We start from the raw sequence: 14,189 nt of genomic DNA, 5'->3' as shown, positions 1-14,189 counted from the left end.
AAAAAATGTTATGGTTTTTTTTAAATTTTCAATGTTTCATAATGATTTAGTTGTATTATGTATGTCAAATAATATTTTGTGACATTTAAAGTGATAATTACTTCAAAAGTTAGATTGTTTATTAGAAAAAGAATTTTATAAAAATTACTTGAAGTCAAAATTATACTGAAAAGGTTGAAATTGCACAGAACATTGGGAATATTAATTGTTATTGACATATTGTTATATTGTTAAGTAAATATAAATCAAATAAAAACAATATTGTTAAAAACTGTTTCTAAAATAGTTGTTTGATAATTGTAAGCAATTACATTACTCCAAACTTAGGTATACATGTAAAATGCTCAATAATTATTTCAAAGTATTTTTTGGAATCTGAATCCATCCCGCTTCCCTTCTTCATACATCATCGAAATTGAGTGAAAAATCGAGTTTTCGCTTGGAGGTCTAAATAATAGTACGAATTTTAAAAAGTACAAGACATACAGAAGCGAGTATTCTATCACATACTGCCATACGCATACAGGACTACGAGTGACTTATAAATAGCTATGGAAAAAGACACGAAAAGTTTGAAATGGCTGACGACTCACCATTTCTCGCCCTTTTTCCACCGTAACCCCGCTTTTTCAGGCCGCCCTTTTCATTACCTTTCACATCACCTTATCCCTCCCTAGAGTCATTTAATACGCTCATGAAAAATTTATTTTTAGCCTCCGTTGCTTTGAAAAGGAAGGCTTATGAGAAACCCTCTTAAGTCCATGAGCTGGCATGTTGGAGACTCGTGACGCGTGTGTTAACGATTCTTGGGAGCACGGCATCCTCTGAAGAAACTCGGAACTCATGTAATAGTTTTCAATTCGATTTTGAATACGATAAAGATTAAGTAATCAATAACTACCAACAAAATTGTGTCAAAACAGATGTATGATAAATATATCAAATGCATTTACATGGTACATTTTATATTTAAAAAACAGCTCTATGCCTACAATTACAACTACCCCACGTTGGGCGCCAAATAGTTATGTGGGGAAACTTGTGTATAGGCCTTCAAATAGATCTGTGCAGAAATACTTCCTACTTGTGTTTTAAAGGAAATGGTACCACTTGGGTAGCCAATTAGTTATGTGCGGCTGCTTCTCACACACACACTATATATACACTTGTGTGAATGGCCCCACCTCTACGGAGATAAACATACATAACACGTTGGGCTGTGTTAGACTGTGTAAAAATCTAGCTTATTGATGTGGCTCTCCAATGATATGTGAGGATGTTCTGTAGGCCACCTCAATCTCGCCCAATCTACTCTCCAGGTGCTGGATGTGTTCACGCACTTCTTCCTTCGCGTTGGCCTGCCCTCTGTGTTCATTTGCCCTCATGTTTCGAAGTGACGTGACGTGGGATTCTAACCCATCTACTCTACTTTTGTATAAGGAGACCTGCTCTGCAATTTGTTGCATCTCCTCATGCTTCTGTGCGAGCCTAATCTCAATACTGTGTTCAAGATTTTTGATGCTGGCACTTGTCTGCTCCATAGTGGTATTGGTCTAATCTAATTTCGCATTGAGACTTGTGTTGTTTTGTTCCAACTTTTCGGTGAGAGCAGTGTTGTTTTGCTCCAGTTTTTTGGTGAGAGCAGTGTTGTTTTGCTCTAAGATGGCACTGGTTTGGTCCATTTTGGCACTGGTTTGGTCCATTTTCGCATTGCTCTGCAGCGAAATATGCATTAATGCCTCTAAGGTCACTGGTGGTGTTGTAGGAGTGCTGTCATTATATGCAGCTGTGAGAAGGACAGTGTCATTCATGTCTGTATGCTGTGTGGCTATGGGAGACATGGGCCGCCCTAACCTCTCCTCACATGTGCCTCCAGGAGAATTCCCTGCAGATGATGTAGGCTGCGATTCACTGCCTGAACCTTGGGCAGTTGCATACTCCTCACCTACACTTAGTGATCTGTTCATTAGAAAGTAGGACTTTTGCTCGCTGGCCATGGTGGTATGTAATGAAGTAATTGACACAAATAATTGATTATACAAATAGTGCACTTGCACACAAGACTGTTATTTGTAGAGTATTTACACACTAAAATGTTGAGGTGTCCCTTCTTAACCTCAATATTCGGCCCCAACGTATGGGCTCCAAATAGTTATGTGGGGAAACTTGTGTATAGGCCTTCAAATAGATCTGTGCAGAAATTCTTCCTACTTGTGTTTTAAAGGAAATGGTACCACTTGGGTAGCCAATTAGTTATGTGTGGCTGCTTCTCACACACACACTCTATATACACTTGTGTGAATGGCCCCACCTCTATGGAGATAAACATACATAACACGTTGGGCTGTGTTAGACTGTGTAAAAATCGAGCTTATTGATGTGGCTCTCCAATGATATGTGAGGATGTTCTGTAGGCCACAGTTAGGTATTATTTGAATAAAGGTACCAATATACATAGACATACACTAGGGCAAATGACATTAGAAATGACATAACACAACACTAATAAATAAAATATATAATTACTAGCAAACCCGGCGAACTCCGTTTCGCCACCAGATAGCTTCGTTTTATGTAACATTTCGTTTGGTGATTAAAAGATGAAGAAAATTTTTTTTTGTTTTATATTTGAAAAGGAAAAATTTTATTTCATTTCACAACAGTAATGAATTCATTTTGATAACAAAAATGAAGTGTTATTTAGTTGAACTTCTCTAAGTAAATGAAAGTGAATCCAAAGTAAATACTGAATCGAAGCGTTGTCGTAAGCACCTAGTTATTTTAGTTATTTTGGGTTAGTATTAGAAATATAAATATACTATAACTATAATTTTGGTATTAAATTGTATTATAAGCATAAGGTGAATAATGAGTAATGTTTCAATAGAGTGTTTCATGTCTTGTGTATCGAACGATGAGTATGCTTGTCGAAGGTTTACAAGCCTTCTACGTCAGTTGGCTAACCAAATGTTAGCTATGTGTGGTGGTTCAAACAGACTGTTTCCTGCAGAGGAAACTACGCATCACAAGGTTAAACAATGACTGAATCCTTGGACTGAACATGAAACGAGTGTGTAAATGAAAACGACGAATCACGAGAAAGGGTGGGGAGAGAGTGCGCTCTGCCCCGGCAGAAGGAAGCGGACAGACGGAGAGTGTGTCGGGAGACTCCCGAGGAGGAGGTCCTAGGATGGGGACTGAGAGCTTTGTCAGAAGGAACAGACTTGTAGAGTCTTAAGTTTGTACTTGTAATTTCTATGTATCAAGAAGTGGAGGTATAAGCTTTGTAGAGTTTAATACTTGTAACGAGCCAAGAATGATGAATAATAATAAGAGTTGTCCTGTCTGCAGTATTAAGTTATTGCTTTTTATCGCTCCGCTGCCCCACATAGCCTCACCTATAAGGAACCAGCCGCTCGGTCACGACATTATGGTGTCAGATGTGGGGTTGCTGTGAGTGAATACTGCGTAAGGACAGTCGAATACAAATCTACGAGAGAATAAGAGAGAAAGGAAAATCGTCCGTCACTGGTATCAGAGCACCGCATCCCAGGAGCGACGGCGAGTCAGAGTGTTTGAAGAAGATATCAACTTCCGCGAGGCAGCGACTGGACTACTGATAATCAGCGAGGAAAAGACAACAACGTATCCAAACAACATCAACAACGAAGACGACGTAGAGCCCCACTCGTCATACTCCAAGAGTCCAAGAGGATGTTGACATAGCAGATAGGAACAGCCGACGCCGCCAGCCGATGATAGCCCCGCAGTAAGGAAGATGCGACAGCTGCAGACGGCAGCGCGAGAGACGACCAACCGGAGCTACGTGTGAAGAGCTGAGGGCCATGGGTACCCTCACGAAATTTATTATAATAAGGTCAGTACGGCTAATATGTTAAGCATGATACCTACAGTTTGGTATAAATAGGAGGGTTACGTTTACTCCACAATTATGGCTGACAGTAACGAGGAAAGTGAAACTGGGGAAGTTTTTATTTCCGTAACAGAGGCGTTAAAGTTGATAAATCAACCATTTGATGGTACAAAAAACAAACTCAAAGAATTTTGCGATAATGTTGACACGGCTTTTGAACTAGTGAACCCAGAACGTCATAGAGTGCTGTTAAAGTTCGTAAAATCAAAAATAGTTGGGGACGCGAAAGCCAAAATTTTAGTCCGCGAAAACACTGATACTTGGGAAGAGGTAAAAGAAATTTTAGAGGAGAATTATGCGGTTCGCAGAACTTTAGATTTCTACGCTTGTCGGTTATTTAATGCTCGACAGGGATCACATGAGCCTGTTGTAAACTGGGGTAGCCGAGTCGATACAATGGTAACTGAACTTAAAGAGGCGGCCTTAAAGGTATGCACCCGCCCGCAAGAAAACGGGGCAATGGCCTTAATACAACATTTGGCTAGAGCCTGCTTCGTACAAGGGTTATCTGATGAAAGAATTCAAACAGTTATTCGGAGCAAGGGCGCTCAAATTGAGACTCTAGGGTTAGCTGTAGAATCGGCACTAGAGGAGGAGTCTAATATTTTGTCTCTTAAGGAGAGAATTAGACCCCCAATGTTAAAAGTAGGAGATACGGTAACAAGAAGGCCCAGTTGCTCGAATTGCGGAAAAGGCGGACACACACTAGAAAAATGTTTCTTACGAAAACCCGATAAAAATAAAGGATGGAAAAAATATGTACACGTAGGAGAGCTATTTTGTAAAAATTGTAACACTACAGGACACACAGACGCGAATTGTCGACGTAAACAAAGAGATGACAGAAAGACTTTTCAGCCCTACAAAGAGGAGAGAAACAGGGGAAACTCCACATGCTTTGAGTGCGGTAAACCGGGACATTATGCCCGAAACTGCTTTAACAAATACGGAAAATACAACAATACCAATTTTGCAAAAGGAAATGATTACCCAAATCAGTACAGGTATGACCAAAGAAATCACAAGGAATTAGGATATATTAACAAAGGAGGGCGAGAGGATAGACCTTCCTATACTGAATCGCGATTATGGAAACATGGGGAAAACGCGGGAAACTAAAAAGGGGGCATTACGAGCAGCGGTGTATGCACCCTAAGGAGCCAAACACAGACAGCTGCAATAGAAAATCTAGAATAGAGTATGAACAAAGTAACGACGATGCTATCTGTACCAAGAGTAGTATAGTTTCTTTAAAGCTAGACGAAATACGTGAAGCAGTAGACTGCCTTATAGACACAGGGTCCGACATAACACTAATCAGAGAGAATGTTCTAAATAAGAGTATCCTATCGGCCAGTGATAAAAAGGAGAAAACTAAGATTCGCGGTTTAGCCACCGATGTAATGCCTACAAAAGGGACTGTTAATTTAAACTTTTGTTTACCATCTTCCACAGTAAGATATAAATGCCACATTATAGAATCCTGTCCTCATGCATGTATTTTGGGCAAAGATTTTCTAAGTTTTACTAAATCTGTTGTTGATCTCGAATATAATAGACTGATAATCAACAAAGAGCAAATCCCATTTTGTGAAGAAGATCATGCTGTCAAAAATATGAGAATTCATGTACCAGCCAGGTGCGAAAAAATAGTGCAATTAAATGCTAGCAACGAAGGATTAGGACTAGTAGAAAAACGAGAAATAGAAAAGGGAGTTTATCTAGGAGATGGATTGACGGAAGTGATAAATGGCAAATGTTTATGTTCTATATTAAATACTAACGAACACGAAGTAGAAGTAGATATGCCCGTCGTTGAATTAGAGGAAATACCCTCTACAGCGAAATTGTTGAGTATTCAAAATTCCGATAGGGAAAGGAAAGAGAAATTGGCATCGATGTTAAGGGTAGAACATCTACACGACACAGAGAAAAAGCAATTGCTAAAATTATGCAAAGAGTTTGTAGACATTTTTCACTTGCCCGGTGATACACTCACATGTACGCCGACCATTGAACATAGTATCCCTACAGGTGCTGAGACGAGGCCCATTAATGTAAAACCATATCGTATTCCGGAAATTCACAAGGAGGAAATTAAAAAACAAGAGACACAGATGTTAGAACAGGGTATTATCAAACCCAGTCTGAGCCCTTGGAACGCGCCTATATTAGTGATTCCAAAAAAACGAGACGCTTCCAATCAACAGAAATGGAGGGTCGTTGTAGATTTTAGAAAACTGAATCTTGTGTCAGTGGACTCGGTGTATCAGATGCCGAATATTACAGAAATATTAGATCAATTAGGACAAGCAAAATATTTCTCGACCCTAGATTTGGCTAGTGGTTATTTGCAGGTAAGGATGAAACAGGAAGATCAACCCAAAACCGCATTTAGTACCCCGACGGGTCACTATGAGATGTGCAGAATGATGTTTGGGTTAAAGGGAGCTCCTGCGACCTTTACGAGATTAATGAACACTGTTTTGTCAGGACTAAATGGAATTAAATGTCTTGTTTACTTAGATGATATCATAGTACATGGCCAATCAGTAGAGATACATAACGACCGGTTAAGAGAGGTTTTCACTAGAATGAGAGAGCATAACCTTAAGCTACAACCTGATAAATGCGAGTTTTTACGCACGGAGGTAACATTTTTAGGACACATGATTAGCGACGATGGCGTGAAACCAGATCCGGAGAAAGTAATCAAAGTACAGGGATACCCTAGACCAAAAAACGCTAAAGACATCAAAATGTTTTGCGGATTAGCCTCGTATTACCGAAGATTTATACCGAACTTCAGCAAAATTGCAAAACCCCTCTACAACCTTGTAAAAAGTGACGTTCCCTTTATCTGGGGAGACGAACAGGAAACTTAATTTAACACCCTAAAAGAAATCCTGACCTCAGAACCAATTTTACAGTATCCGGATTTTAATAAACCGTTTATCGTGACGACAGACGCTAGCAAACTAGCTATAGGAGCCATTTTGTCCCAAGGAGAAGTAGGTAAGGACAAGCCCGTCGCCTATGCCAGCCGTACGTTGAATAAAGCGGAGGTCAATTACTCGACGACTGAGCGCGAAATGTTAGCGATAGTGTGGGCTGTAAAATATTTCAGGCCCTATCTATTAGGTCGCCATTTCATGGTGATAACCGACCATAAACCTCTACAATATGTTTTTAACGTAAAAGACCCTAGTTCCAGGTTGTTAAGATGGCGGTTAAAATTGGAAGAATATTCATATGAGATTAAACACAGAGCCGGTAAAACTATCATGCATGCCGATGCGCTGAGTAGGCTTTGCGAAGTAAAAGAAATGGAGGAATTGACAACAGACGAATCTCACTCTGTAGAGGATAACACTGAGAAGCGAGAGGGTGAATTATCCACGGAAAGGAAACGGGAAATTATTAAGGAATTTCACAACACACCGATAGGAGGCCATCAAGGGATCGCCCGAACATACGACCGAATAAAACAATATTATAAGTGGAACGGGATGAAAACAGACATAGAAACCTATATTAGAAGGTGCGACTCTTGCCAAAGGAATAAATTAACGCGACCTTACATAAAAATGCCGCTTGAAATTACGGACACGCCTAATGTAGTATGGGAAAAATGTGCTCTCGACATTGTGGGACCACTAGTTGAGACTGCCAATAATCATAAATATTTACTAACGTTTCAAGATCTATTATCCAAGTATACGGTAGCCATACCCCTTTTCGACCAAACAGCCGAATCGGTGGCGCGAGCTTTTGTGAACGAAATAATACTAAGATTTGGTATACCACAAGTGATAATCTCAGATCAAGGAAGCAATTTTACAAGTGATCTGTTTAAGGTGTGTAAATTGTTAAAAATTGCCAAAATCAAAACAACTGCCTATCACCCTCAATCTAATGGGAGTCTAGAGAGATGGCACCATTCCCTCACTGAATTTTTAAGACACTTCATCGCCACCAACCAACTCGATTGGGACGAATGGATAAATTATGCCACTTTTGTCCATAACACTACGCCTCATAGGTCCACGGGATTTACACCCCATGAATTATTATTTGGTACATTACCTAATATTCCTGGCATCCTACAGAAGGACTTTATAGAAAAGAATTATAATTATGAGGATTATGTCAAAACCTTAAAAACAAAATTGCAAGAGACTTTCAAATTAGCAAAAAAACATTTAATCATCTCTAAAGAAATAAATAAAAGGAATTATGATCAACATGTGAACCAGCACATTTTTCATATTGGTGATCAAGTCCTTCTGTATGACGAGACTGTCAGAGGAGGTAGGTCCAAGAAACTGTCCAGCCAATATGTAGGCCCCTATAATGTTGTAAAAGTAGAAGGAGTAAATATAACCATCCTTACCAAACGTAAGAAGCTTGTAAAGGTACATGCAAACAGGTTAAAGCCGTACTTTTAATTGGTATGTTACAGTCAACTCATTTTTACCCTGTTGCTGAACCCTGAACATGTGAGTGGAGTGTCATCAAGACTAGACATTCAAATCACTAAAATTGAAGAAACTTCGGGACTATACTACGAACATAACGGCAATGGACGATTGTATAATACTGAATGGAGATTAATCTCCTATTTAAATTTAAGTCAGCCTGAAAATAATTATAATACTTTAAGACGATATGTAAGTGTTGTAAATGAATTATGTAATAAGGAAATTCCGGTGTATAAGGGTAAAACTCTATGTTCTAATACTATAACAAAATTATCAAACAGGTTAGACGCCACTGCGCGCACCATAGAAATTATAGGAGGTATAACCAAAGACCATGTTAGTCCTAGAGTAAAAAGAAGTTTCTTTCCATTTAACCTAATAGGGCAATTGAGTAAAGTGATTTTTGGTACGCTAGACGAAGAAGATGCAGAATTTTATAATAATAAAATTACGAAACTTGAGAGCGAACAATTAGACTTTCTTAAGCTGAGTAAGGAACAAATTTTTATTGTAAAATCGACCTTGCAAACCATGAACCGAACTGTTAAAGATTTAAATGGGAATCAGCAAATGTTAGCTGACCAACTAGTAAAACTTACAGATGAGATAAACCGCATAAACTCGAATGTAACCGACGCTTTATCTCATCATAACCTACGAATACGAGTAAACGAGCATTTGACTCTATTAAATCAAGAAATTGAAACCCTTTCATTTCAATGTGAATCTATTTTGAATTCCATAATAAATGCATTTAAAGGGATTTTAAACCCCCATATTATAACACCACAAAAATCGTTGAATATTTCAATGCATTTCAATCTACTCATTCTCGAGAATTTAATTTACCATTACCAGAAGGAACAATCAAAGATAGTTCCCTTCTTAACCTGATGGAGCTAGAAGTGTTTAGCAAAAGGAACATTTTATGTTATGTAATTAGACTACCAGTAACTGATCATTTAATTTTTGATATATATAGAATCATTCCATTGCCTGTAAAAATGAAAACTGCCACAAACAAATATGTTTTCATAGATCCGGAAACGGATTATATTATGATGGAACACTCAAAACAGTACTACGCAAAAATAAGCAAGTATGAATTGAGTAAGTGTAAAGTAATAACTAAAACTCTTAGAGTGTGTAGACAAACCTTTCCATTGATAAATACTTATGCACGGGAAGATTGTGCAGCCAAATTATTGTATACTACAGGTCCTATACCTAGCAATTGTGTTAAGAAAATAGTAGAGCTAAAGCAGACCCTTTGGATTCAGCTAGAGCACAATGAATGGATATATATTGCGCCAGATAAAGAAAAAATTACTATAGTTTGCGATCAAACTGGACCTTTTGACGCAACAGTGGAAGACACTGGCAAACTTAAGTTTATAAGTGCATGTAAAGGTTACGGTACCAACATATTTATATCCTCCCAACTGGAGTTAACTACTAACACTAGCACAAAAGATGTTATTCCCAAAATAAATCTTGACATAGATTGTTGTGATGAAACAAACTATAAAGTAACACTTGAGAAATTAAAAACAAAGTTACATTTGAAACCTACAATAACTCGGTTAGACGATTTGAAGATTGCCGGTCACAAAATAGAGGAAGTAGAACATATGATAAATGAAGAGGAATGGAAAATAAAACACACAAACATGATTTCACGAGTATCTGTAATGTCCTATATCATTATCATATCATTAAGTTGTATTTTATGTATATATTGTTGTATAAAATGTGGATGTTGTAAAACTATTGTCGGTAATTGCTACAAGAGGTGTAAGGACGGTGATTGCTGTAATTGTAAAACCATATGTTTTAAACCAACAATTGTAAACACATACAGACCTAGGGAAAGCAATGAGCTGGTCCATTCCGTTAACGAAAGACAGCTAGAGGAAAGGATCGAATTGAGAGGAAACAGTTTACGGAGAACTCAGACTAGTCGTTGATGGCTAAGTCCCATTTCAAACTAAGAGAGGTGTAAAGAAACAATTGTATTTTCTTTAATTGTTTCTTTTTCCCCCGCAAGGGAGGTGTCGTAAGCACCTAGTTATTTTAGTTATTTTGGGTTAGTATTAGAAATATAAATATACTATAACTATAATTTTGGTATTAAATTGTATTATAAGCATAAGGTGAATAATGAGTAATGTTTCAATAGAGTGTTTCATGTCTTGTGTATCGAACGATGAGTATGCTTGTCGAAGGTTTACAAGCCTTCTACGTCAGTTGGCTAACCAAATGTTAGCTATGTGTGGTGGTTCAAACAGACTGTTTCCTGCAGAGGAAACTACGCATCACAAGGTTAAACAATGACTGAATCCTTGGACTGAACATGAAACGAGTGTGTAAATGAAAACGACGAATCACGAGAAAGGGTGGGGAGAGAGTGCGCTCTGCCCCGGCAGAAGGAAGCGGACAGACGGAGAGTGTGTCGGGAGACTCCCGAGGAGGAGGTCCTAGGATGGGGACTGAGAGCTTTGTCAGAAGGAACAGACTTGTAGAGTCTTAAGTTTGTACTTGTAATTTCTATGTATCAAGAAGTGGAGGTATAAGCTTTGTAGAGTTTAATACTTGTAACGAGCCAAGAATGATGAATAATAATAAGAGTTGTCCTGTCTGCAGTATTAAGTTATTGCTTTTTATCGCTCCGCTGCCCCACATAGCCTCACCTATAAGGAACCAGCCGCTCGGTCACGACAGCGTTATACGTGTCCGCAAATTATCCGTTTCATTGAAGTGCTCTTTGGTAAACCACATTTTTTTGTTTTCTGGTATGACGTTAAAACAAACAAAGCGGATGGTTTCCCAACTCGTGAACACGCAACGTATAACTGCCCATGTGAAAAACAATGATTCTCTAAATTTATTCCGCAAACACTAAGCGATTGGCCTTGCGGCTTGTTAATTGTCATTGCGAACGCAAGGCGAACTGGAAATTGCAATTGGTTGAAGTCAAACGGAAGATCAGTCGGAATCATTGGTATTTGAGGAATACATACATTTTCACCCGCGTACTTTCCGTTAATAATGGTTGCCTCAATCAAATTCGGCATAAGTCTTTTTACCGAAAGTCGAGTACCGTTGCAAAGTCGCGGTGAATTCAAATTACGCAATATCATAATAACTGTACCAACTTTGAGTAGCAAGTTATGAGGTGGAAATCCTGGTAACTCCAGAGAGTTCAAAAACTCCGTTGGATAATTTACTACATCATCGGGATTTGTTATGGAATCAACGGATTTGTATGTCACCAAATCGCCAGAAATTTTTGATTGAATGGTGAAATTCAGTGCGTGTACATTATTATTCTTTGCGGCAAGAATTGCTCGTTGACTTTACCAAGCATAATTCTGATAATTCTCACTAATGTTTGGGAAAACATTTTTAATAAGAGCTAATTGAGAGTCTACAAATCGGCTAAAGTCGTTGGTAAGAGTAATTAATCCAGATGTCGCATCAACTGGGACTTTTCCACTTCCAACATCTAACAATTGTTTGGAAAATTGTGCAGCACTTTGATCATTTTGAAGTTGAACTCTCATATTAGTGGTTAGCGATAATGTTTTTACGTTATTCCATAAAGGTGATGCCTTCAGGCAAGCATTCAATTCATCTGCAGGCATTCCACGGGGAATTACTGGCAACGTCTGCCTGAAATCGCCTGCCAACAATATCATCAAGCCGCCAAAGATGTTGTTATTTCGCCGAAGATCCTTCAGTGTGAAGTTAAGTGCTTCAAGTGATTTCTTATGTGCCATTGTGCACTCATCCCAAACAATGAGCTTGCATTGCATCAACAATTTTCCCATTGCACTGGATCGGGAAATATTGCATGTTGGAGTATCAATTGTGTTTAAATTGAGTGGCAACTTAAGCGCAGAATGTGCAGTACGACCGCCATCTAGAAGAGTCGCCGCAATTCCAGATGATGCTAACGCCAAAGCTATGTCACATCTTGATCGAATAGTGGCCAAAATCAATGAAATGACAAATGTTTTCCCTGTTCCTCCAGGCGCGTCCAGGAAGAATAGACCACCAGTATTATTGTCCACCGCTTGCATTAATGTTTCGTATACTTGTTTTTGCTGTTCATTCAGCAACGGCACATTATTTCGAACGAATTCCTGCAATGTATCAACATTGTATTGCAGCTCTCTATTTAATTCTTGGTTGAATGCATCGTGCATCGATCGATTTGGCGCAATCATTCCTACTTCAATCAGTAGCTTGTTTGCAATAGTCAAGCATTGATCCTCAATCAGAATCCATCCTTCATTGTAGATTTCATCGGTTATTTGGATGTCAGGATTATTCGTTTGAATGCGCAAGCGATGCAAGATATCTTCACATATGTCGTCTTTGTATTTGTTCCATAACTGAATTGGTTGTGAAGGAAAACATGTGGTGATGATAATTGCGAACAGAGTTCGTATTTGGTACGCATTTGATGAAACAACTGAATCCGCAAGTGTTAAATCCCAATGAGAATCGTTCTCCAGCAAACCCAATAGTTGACATGCTTCTCGATATGTTTGGCATTGGTGGCCATTCACAGTTTTCAAATGCGCAAATGATTTTGGTCCACGTACATTTACCAACAGCAGTCGCAAATAAAAACATTCATCATTTCTAGGATGAACAGTATACATGCGACCTAGTGCATCAGTGGAAAACACCTGTGGCCAATCTGGAACTGGGGTTCCTTGTTTGCGACGTTGGAATTTCTTTTTTGATTGATTCCAAGTATAATACTTGGGCATTTCAAGGTACATCAGCGTCGCTGCGAATGGATCTGCTTCACACATTGCAAAGAAGCTAGTCAATGTTGTCGATGGTGGTCTCTCAGCTCATTGTGCCGCATTAGCCTCAGTGAAGTAAACTCTTTGGCCATTTTCCAAATGCACTGCTAAATGTACAACTGTGGGATATCTTTCATGAATTTGAAATGACAATAATCGCCACAGTGCTTCATTAGTTGTTTTTTTTTCACAATTTCACAGTAAACATAATACAGGTTTGTCACATGAAATTAACTGAGCAGAGAACAATGAGTAGTTGATTTGATGGTTTCCAATTGAAATGTTAGGAAACGAATAACTTATTTTTTTTTCTTTTTTTTCACAATTTCACAGTAAACACAATACCGGTTTGTCACATGAAATTAACTGAGCAGAGAACAATGAGTAGTTGATTTGATGGTTTCCAATTGAAATGTTAGGAAACGAATAACTTATTTTTTTTAATTTTTTTTTCACAATTTCACAGTGAACACAATACCGGTTTGTCACATGAAATTAACTGAGCAGAGAACAATGAGTAGCTGTCAAACAATGTATCACGCACCGGCGCCATCTACTTAAAATGTTGGTTTGTCCTGAATTTTTCCTGAATTTTCTTTGCTATAAACCTCACGGAGACCGAGACCTTTCCAACGACTGCAAAACCGTGGAAATCGGTTCGTGCGTTCTGGAGTTATAGCGTCAGGAAGGAAAACCCGACTTATTTTTATATAGTAGATTTATTGAACCAAAAAAAAATAGTTTAAAATTTACCCTTATTAATAGTATTTATTTAATAACTTACTATATTCAAAACCTAACTGGTACTTGGCATCATAGATCACACATGAATTCCAATCATCAGGAGTTATGGTGCGCACATTTAAGTCTTAACAAAAGTCTTTATTTGGGTTCGTCGAAATTACACAGTTTTACTATATGTTTTTAGGGATCTTAATTAAATTTTCCTCGGCT

The 14,189-nt window shown here is 38.4% G+C and overlaps 1 protein-coding gene across 2 annotated transcripts; it reads left to right on the top strand.

Moving 5' to 3' along the window:
- The first annotated feature begins 3,706 nt into the window (after positions 1-3,706).
- Positions 3,707-11,053, top strand: LOC134536683 (uncharacterized). Of its 2 annotated transcripts, none has more exons than XM_063376527.1 (2): positions 3,707-3,877; positions 8,397-11,053. In XM_063376527.1, the coding sequence occupies exons 1-2, from the start codon at positions 3,846-3,848 to the stop codon at positions 9,307-9,309; spliced, it is 945 nt and encodes a 314-aa protein (XP_063232597.1). In that variant the 5' UTR covers positions 3,707-3,845; the 3' UTR covers positions 9,310-11,053. The 2 variants fall into 2 exon arrangements, with proteins under 2 accessions (XP_063232597.1, XP_063232596.1); XM_063376526.1 differs by having other exon boundaries at positions 3,725-3,877.
- The last annotated feature ends 3,136 nt before the right edge of the window (positions 11,054-14,189 follow it).

The sequence above is a fragment of the Bacillus rossius genome, chromosome 11 (genome assembly GCF_032445375.1).
Source record: "Bacillus rossius redtenbacheri isolate Brsri chromosome 11, Brsri_v3, whole genome shotgun sequence".
NCBI lineage: Eukaryota > Metazoa > Arthropoda > Insecta > Phasmatodea > Bacillidae > Bacillus > Bacillus rossius.
Note: the sequence above shows the minus strand (reverse complement) of the source record. Positions and strands in the feature narration are given on the sequence as shown.